Below are 8,242 nucleotides of genomic sequence, written 5' to 3' on the forward strand. Positions count from 1 at the left end.
CCTCAACAATGGAGAATCCTACATGTTGTGTGCTCACTAAACTTTTCTAAGTTAAGGCCCATTATTTGTTTTATTAGATAAAATCCAGTTTGAAAAAAAAAAAAAAAAAAAAAAAGACACCTTTAATCCCAGCATTCAAGAGGCCGAGGCAGGTGGATCTCTGAGTTGGAGGCCAGCCTGGTCCAGAATGAGCTCCAGGACAGCCAGGACTTCCTAGCAAGACCCTGTCTGGAGGGGTGGGCGGAGTCTAAGAACAAAACCCTTGGAAAAGGAGACACACACAAACACCCACATTCATGAGTGTGTGGATTGGGTTTGGTTCAAAAACACAAAGATGCCTGCCAGGACTGGAGGCACTCCTGCGGTATCCTAAAGGCAAAGGTGGGAATGAGTTTCCTCGTGTGAAGACCTTTTTCTCACTCTGGAATGAAGCTGACCCACTCAACAGGTGAGCAAAATCAAGATGTGCCAGAAGTCCCAGGCCAAATTCTTTCCTCCGACACACGCCTTTCATCCCCTGTTTCTGCAGGACGTGTGTCATCCAGATGGGAGAGGGTGCTGCAACCTTGTTAACATTAAATGGAAACGGAAAACAATTCATCCTGGCAATTACCGCCTCTCTGCCATGGCTTTGCTCCTGCTCCTACAATTTACACACCTCCAGTTACCACCTGACTTCCGCTCTATCCTCTGCCATTTCAACAGGAAAGGATGGAACAGGAAATAAGATGAAAAGGCCATAGTTTATCTTTAAAATAATGACTCATTTTATTTTCTTTTAATACGTAGTTATAAATATATTTTGTCAAAATATATGATCAATATGGTCAAAACATTTGCACGTAAAGTCATAAATAAGGTCAAGGTGAATGTTTAGGTTTTTTTTCTTTTCTTTTCTTTTTTTTTTTTAAAGATAAAAGTCCAGCTATAAGGAAGCAGTCTGTGTGGTATGTGTAGGAGGTTGGATGGGAATGTGTGTGTGTGTGTGTGTGTGTGTGTGTGTGTGTGTGTGTATCCTCAGGGATGCCTGGTCTCAGCGGCACCCACACCCCTCCACCACCATCTCCTGATAATTTTTCAATACCACCTTGTCATACTCATCCAGATACAACATGGAGATGGCACTCAGTTCAGTGGGGACACAACAGGCCTTGGGAATACTAGAATTAACTGAGTTGACCAGGGTCTGCACAATGGCATGGTTGGTTGAGTTGAGGTGATCCGCCAGTGGAAAAGGGCAGTCCCCATGGCAGTAGAAGGCCTGGTAGCCTGGTGGGGCCACAATCCAGTCATTCCAGCCCACATCACTGAAGTCCACATAGAGTGAGTGGCGGCGGCAGTTCTTATTCTTCTTCCTGGACCGCTGTGGGTGATGCTTGGGACTACGCTTGGCCCTCCTGCGGCGGGTCAAGGTATGACCCCGGCCATCATGGCCAAAAGTGACCAGGAGGGGCCGGAGCTGGGCCCAATCTCCACTCCCTTGAGGTAACGATCGGCTAATCCTGACATGCTGGCCCTGGTGGGTCCGTGTCTGGTGGAGGTGAGTCACCTCAATGGCTAGCCCATAATTGGGCTGCTTTTCCCGGGTCCAGCGAAGGACCGCAGGGCTCACATCGAAAGTTTCCCACCGTGTCACATTGTGGTGGACTAGTCTGGTGTCCAGTAGTCGTGTGATGAGGTGTCCAGGCTCTGTTTCTGCTGGGGGCTTCATAACCTCATAAATGTTTATACGGTGGAAGCCCTGTTCCCAGTCAGGACCCTGGTCCACTTGCTCCCTAAACAGCCGGAGCTCTGCAGAAGAGATGGCCTCATTCTCTGGGATGCTGCTGAGGTTGAAGAGGAAGCGAAAGGCAGAGTTCTCACTGGTCCCCGGGATGTTCTCCAGATGTTCTAGGCACAGTTGAAAAGGGGAAAGAAAAGGCCCATGAACTTTTCTGAGACAGAAAAGCAAAATAATAATAATAATAATAATAATAATAATAATAATAATAATAATGCAGAATTGGGTGAATTCTGCTTGTATAGTGGAAGCCTAAGAGAAGGAAATAACCGTGCCTAGAAGTGGGGCAGCTAACAAGCCAGCAAAACTTAGCTCGCATTTGTCAAACACCAAAGACAGAAAGTATCTCCCAACCTCCTTTATATGCCTAATAATTTCCATGTGTCAACTGTTTTACTCCACCACCCTTGGACTCCCCCTTTTTAAAACCCCCTCTTGGCTTTGTGTACAGTTTTCTTTATAAGTGATTGTAAAGAAAAAGAGGGGGCCACCCTCTCTCCCTCTCCACTCTCGAGTATGTTACCAAACATTTCCCCAGCGATCCTGGAAACACAGAGCATGCCTTGTTGATCATGTTACAGAAGGGAAAATAAATTCCAACACAGTAATGATGCTGGAGGATTAATAACTCAGATTTACTTTGGAAAAGACACATCCGCTAGGAAACATTCAGATCGTATTACAAGGCCCCTATTGAATAAACCTGACAAACACACAGCTGTAATATTAAATTCAGTAGGTGCTTTGAACAAAACGGGCAGAAAACCCGGCCTTGATAGAGCTAAAAAGCTCGCCGCTGGGGCTAGCCCACGCCTGAGTGGTGTCTTTCGCGCCTCCCCAACGCCCCCCCCCCCCACCCCAGCCCCGCCACGGGTTCCAGAAAAGTACCTTCAGAGGCAGTTCTGGACATTTGGAGGTAAGCGGCCCTGTTCCTCAGCCTCCTGGACTTGGAGCTTTGATGTAACCTGAACTCTTCTTCCCCGGGGCTTCCACAGCCCCTTCAGCTTGCCCGGCCAGCTCCCCGCAACCCCCCCAACCCGCCCCGCCACCTCACCTCCAGGCCGCCAGGACCGGAGCAGAAACTGACCTTCGTGATGGAAACTCCTCACGGTGTTGGCCCGGCTGGCTGGGCGCTCGGGGTACTCCAGCCCGGTCCCCTGGCTCTGCTCTTCCTCCTCCTCTTCCCCAGACTGGAGCCGGTAAAGATCCCTCATGTAATCCGGGATGACGACGCTCTTGCTCGGCTGCGGACGGCGGCGCAGCCCAAACATCTGGAGAAGTGTCGCCTCGAAGTCCCGCAGGAGCTCATGGCTCTGCCCTGAGCGGCGTCCTCCCGCGTGGCCCTGAATCTCGGCGACTTTTTTCTTCCCGGTCTCAGGTATCAAACTAGCATGGCTCGCGCCTCCTAGCAGGACTTGGCATAATAAAACGACCATCAGCATTCGGTTACCAGGAATCATGGTGTCTCTGGGGAGGGGAAGGGGGGGTGGAAGGTTAAAGAATAAATAAACACCGGTCAATAGCGAGAAATAGAGATGTCTCTGCATATGAATATAGGGGTAGCACCGGACGGTCAAGATGTAAAACAGGGTCCGAAAGATCAAGTTTTGTGTTTTCTCCCTCACACCCTCCCCACATACACACCAGCTGCAGCCATGCACGGCTCGAAAGTAAGAATCGCCCTGTAATTACTTGGTCTAACTTGTTTACACTCAAATAACCCCAAATCAGATAGCCTCCATCCTGTCCCAACTGCTATCTGAGCCATGATCTCAGCGTGGCTTCTTCAAGGATAAACAGTTAACATTGAGGGGGTAAAAAGGGGTGGGGGAGGGAGAATTAAAATGCCACCGCTCTTCTCTTCAGACCTCCAGCCTCCCCCCCCTCTTCCTCCACTACCACCCCCCGCCCTTCCTCCGCCCTCCAGCCCAATTTCCACAACTTCGAGCTGGTTAAGAGCAGGAGGGAGGGAGAAGAGAGCAGCGGCGACCCGGCTCGGACAGGGCGGCAGGGTCCAGCGACTGAGAAAGGAGTCAGGGGTCTGCCCCGGTGACTTTGTGATTTATTTCATGGTGGCCGATACGTTGAAAATGCTCAGTGAAAAAGTCTTGCTCCCAGGGAGAGGGTGGGGGTGATTCGGAAGCGAACACAGGCTTTTTGACATGAGGCAAGGAACTGGCCTTCCCAGGCGAGTGGGACCGGACGGGGAAGGGAGTGGTTAGCCCTCGAGGGACAGCCCCGACCCGCGGACCTTTCATCTCTTGGGTCCCCTCGAGCTCCCCCTTTCTTGCAACGCAGCGGATCTGAGAAGACGGTGGGAGCACTTTAAAAGGCACCCGCACGCTTCGAGCGTCTGGCCTGCAGAGGCCAGGAAGAGAGCGGCAGCGCTGCCTGAGAGCAGAACAGAGCGTGGACACTGGAAGGGAAATCCAACCGACGGGAGGGACAGACAGCGATCGGGGATGGGAGGACAGAGTGAAATCCCGAGAAGGGGAAAGAAGAGGTGTCTACTCACTGACAGAAAACAAGGCATATAATAACAGTCCATGATTCTTGGGAGCCAATCTTGAACAAACTTGCTGAAAAGGTTCAGAGAAGCTGCGGCAGTGCGTTGCTCGGAATGGCACTACGGAATGGCTCCTAAAATGAATATTTGAATATAATGAGACTCTGGAGCAGACAGGCTCTGTTTTTCTTCCAGCCCCTAGGAGTCACGTGGACCCAGAGGCCCCGCCCCGCTCACCGAGGAGCCCGCCCGCCCCTCCTCCACCCTCCCACCCCGGCTGGGTCCAGCCCCCGCGAGCGAAGCCAACCTCCGCGCCCGCAGCTGGAGCCCCAGCCGTCTGGGAGTTGTCCCCGCCTGCTCCGCGGAGCCCTCGGCGGGACACCCGCTGCGGACGCGGTTCTCGGTCGTAGGCGCTGCGCGCAGAGGACCTGGAATACGTCTCTACCTGCGGTGCTCAGTGCCTAGATCTAGCCAGACCGGGACCCTGGTTATCTGAAGCTGGAGGATCAGGGTGCATTGAAGACGCTGCGCTTTGCAGCGCCGACACAGCTTAAATGCGGCCGGGAGGGGGACCGCAGAGACAGCTTTCCAAAGGCTCACGACTGAGAGTTACTTGAAAAGGAAAGCGCGTAGGGACCCTCCAAGCTCGCGCGCGCGCGCGAACACACACACACACACACACACACACACACACACACACACACACACGCAAACACACTCGCATACTCCGGCACTTCCTCCACAGGGTCTCCGAGAGGCCAAATAATGCTTCTAGCGACAGGCATCCGACCCCTAGCGGATCTAGCTCCCAGCCAGAAGTCGCTGACCCAGTCGCCAACGTAGTCCGCCGCGGGGGGTGTCAGGGTGTGATCGGTGTGGGAAAGTTAGAAGGTGCGGCTTCTGAAGTACTGTCTAGTAGCACCGCCGAAGTTCCCGCACGGTGTCGGCCGACCGCAGCGAACGCTCCAGCCGGCAGATCCTTCAGAAACCGGTCGGCGGTGCCATTCAAGGCGGAGGGGCGGACGTCTGGGCTCCTAGCTCCAGACAGATTCCAAAACAGGCGTCGCCGAAGAAAGAGCGCATCCCATTTTCAGATCTCGGAGTTCCAATGGCTTTACAACTCCGACCCGGCGCGAAAGGGAAACCCCAGCGCGATCCCAAGAGTCTACAAAACCGGGAACAGCTTTCGGCCTGCTCTCGACCTCTGCGAACGAGTCCCTCTCCCTCCGGCTTGGCTTACTTTTTAAACCACCACCCCCAGAACACCCCCCCTCTCCGCCGCCGCCTCGCGCGCGCGCGCCACTTCCTTCCCCCACCCCTTTCCTCCTTTGCACCAGCTACAGAATCGCAGCAAAGACTCCTTCCAAAAGTTCACCAACACACAGCTCAGGCTATGACTGACTATCCTAAGACGCCACACGCGTAGGCCTGTTCGAACCTCAGAAAGCGCAACTCTCCTGTTCAGGCAGGTCGTTGAGCGGAGTCCATCCGAGGACCCGAGTCCCAGGATTCCTGCCGCAGAGCCCGCTCCACCCGGCCTCTTTGCAGAGGCCATTCCCTGCTTCTGGCTTAAGAACTCGACGTGCCTGGTTGGTTTCCATACTCTCTCCCCACAAACTTCGTTTTCGGGTTGGGAGAAGCTCTTGCGGGAAACCTTTGAGAAAGAAACATAAAGGATGGAGTCACGTCCTTCCCGGTGGCCCTGGCTGCCTGGCGCCACCCCACACCGCTGGCCCGGGTGCGGAGGCCGCGGGCGCCCCTGAGCGACAGTCCGCTCTCACCACCAGCTGCACAGCTTTTTGAGCCGATTTCTCCCTCCCCGACCAGCGTTGCGGCTGGGACGAAGTGAGAAAGGGTTGGAGGGAGCAAAGAGCTTATTGTTGATTTCTTCTTCTTCTTCTTCTTCTTCTTCTTCTTCTTCTTCTTCTTCTTCTTCTTCTTCTTCTTCTTCTTCTTCTTTTATGAGGAAAGGAGACAGAGATATGCTGGTGACTGGCGCACGCGGAGCAAGGGGAGAGTGGAAGGGGCGGACGCTGGGAATCCCGGGACAATCCTCTGTCCTTAGGAGTCTCTGGCGGTATCGGGAGCGCTCGCGACGTTAAAACCAAGAAAGCAGGCGAAGGAATTGTTTCAATTTCAAGTTCACGAAGATTTCTCTCTAATCACGCTTTCCTCCTCTGATCTTTTTAATTAAAAAATAAAAACCAAAGAAAATTTCATCTCCTGGGCTTGTTCTTGATGGGGGATGGTGCAGCTCGTGGTAGGCAATTAGACTTCGCTTTCTTCCCAGAATCTTCTCCAAAATTTAATTGATAGCCTCAGTTTACTGAATATGTCCCTATTGGTGAGTCAACTTTTCACAAAAACTTTCAGCTCATAAACCCAGATACTCGAAAACCATCAATCAAAGCCGTGGCGGGAAACTTTCCGAGTCTCGGGGGTCCAGCTCCGCTGAGTGTTTGTAGAGACCCCGAAATTCCGGACTCTTTGGGTTGGTTCAGGACATCAGAAGCCAAGAAGCTCCTCATAGCCCTGCCGGCTCCTCCTCATCAGACACAACATGGTAGAAGACCGGCACAGGTAGCCTTTTGGCATCCCGGTCGTGGTCATAGAACCTTACATACCCCCATCTCCAGTGTGTGTGTGTGCATTAGAAAGAGACAGAGACAGAGAGAGACAGAAGGCAGGATGCATGGGTGCCCAAGGCTCAGAAAACAGCCCGTGGAGGTGGGTTAGAGTTCTGTAGCTGCAGTTCGTCAGCTCTCGGGGGCGCCCCACGCTGGGGACCAGGTTAGGTGACACTCCCCTCGACGAAGCCCCTCCATCCCAGGTCGCGCTTTAGAGCTAAGCAGGGCTACAGTCTCTGGCAGAACCAGCTCTGGCTAGGTTTTCTCTCCCAGAGTCTCATCAGTCCCTCACTCAAAAACAGAGCTGATTCCCTCCTCTCCCAGGGGGATCGAAACCACCGGGCCAGCGTCAAATCTTCATCCCAAACCCACAGTCCTTCCCAATGACCTCCTACCAAAGCCTTGTCTCTTTCCCGCCTCTCCTGGCCCGCACCTTCCCAAAATGAGTTGGATAGCCGCAGTAAAACACATATGGAGGCGATTTTCAGCCCCATCATGCCCATCTCCAACACCACTGTTGGAGAAGGGAGGAGAAACAGGCCACCTTTTGCCTCCGTTACAGCCTGAACCCCACCACCAGCTTCTCCCACTACTGATGCACCTCGAACCCCTCGCCAGATTGTCCAACTTACCATACGTTCCTGCAGAAGCGCTCTTGCCTGCAGCTGCTCCTGGGGACCTCTAGACAGCTGCAGTGAACCTGGGCGAGGGCCAGAGACTGGGTCGCTGCAGACTCCAGACGGTTCGGACGCGAATCCCATTAGGGACGTAGAACAGATACTCAGGCTGGGTAGCAGCGCCGTCTCTTTGGCTAGGGGACCCTCGGCTCGGATGCCGAACTCACCTAGCTTCCGGGCCAGGCCTCGCGCTCCTATACCTTCCCACCCTCCAGCACCACCCTCTCACATCTACTCCTTCCTTCTCTTTCCCTCCCTCTCTTTCTTCCCTTCCTCCCCAGTCTTCCCCAGGGGCCCCTCCCTTTTTCCCTCCTCCCTTAATCGCCTCCCCTTCTGGGGATGGGAGCCCCGCCCACATCCTCCCATCCAGCCACGGGCCTCGCCTCGCCTGGCAGGCCTGGGTCAGGAAGCCTACACTGAGCCCCAGCCCTCAGTTGCCACATTGGCTGGGACACCAGTGCCTCCAGCTCGGGAAGCGGCCGGAGCTCACCTGGGGACCGTGTGCAAGAGGTACTAGAAAGCATGCACCAACTAGTCTCTGTGCCTTCCAAAAATACCCATGGGAGTCTGGGCTTCCCTGAGTTTAGAGTAACTGCTGCCCAAACTGATGATTAAAACACTGAGTAATCACCATTTACCCCGAGTAATTAGA

The 8,242-nt window shown here is 53.7% G+C and overlaps 1 protein-coding gene across 4 annotated transcripts; it reads right to left on the reverse strand.

Moving 5' to 3' along the window:
• Nucleotides 1–743: 743 nt before the first annotated feature.
• Nucleotides 744–7,823, reverse strand: Bmp4 (bone morphogenetic protein 4). Of its 4 annotated transcripts, none has more exons than XM_036199408.1 (4): nt 7,546–7,823; nt 4,296–4,420; nt 2,868–3,194; nt 744–1,890 (listed from the first exon to the last, which is right to left on the reverse strand). In XM_036199408.1, exons 3-4 carry the CDS (start codon nt 3,049–3,051, stop codon nt 1,034–1,036), a joined length of 1,041 nt encoding a protein of 346 aa, XP_036055301.1. In that variant the 5' UTR covers nt 3,052–3,194; nt 4,296–4,420; nt 7,546–7,823; the 3' UTR covers nt 744–1,033. The 4 variants fall into 4 exon arrangements, with proteins under 4 accessions (XP_036055301.1, XP_036055300.1, XP_036055299.1 ...); XM_036199407.1 differs by having other exon boundaries at nt 2,868–3,247; XM_036199406.1 differs by lacking the exon at nt 7,546–7,823 and adding an exon at nt 5,114–5,487 and having other exon boundaries at nt 2,868–3,247.
• Nucleotides 7,824–8,242: the final 419 nt, after the last annotated feature.

Source organism: Onychomys torridus, chromosome 9 (assembly GCF_903995425.1).
Source record: "Onychomys torridus chromosome 9, mOncTor1.1, whole genome shotgun sequence".
NCBI classification, from domain to species: Eukaryota; Metazoa; Chordata; class Mammalia; order Rodentia; family Cricetidae; genus Onychomys; species Onychomys torridus.

Coding starts and splice junctions, on each gene's coding strand:
- Bmp4 (XM_036199407.1), bottom strand. CDS start 3,240: ATGATTCCTGGTAACCGAATGCTGATGGTCGTTTTATTATGCCAAGTC. Junction 1,891..2,867: donor GAGGAGTTTCCATCACGAAG/GTCAGTTTCTGC, acceptor AACTGTGCCTAG/AACATCTGGAGAACATCCCG.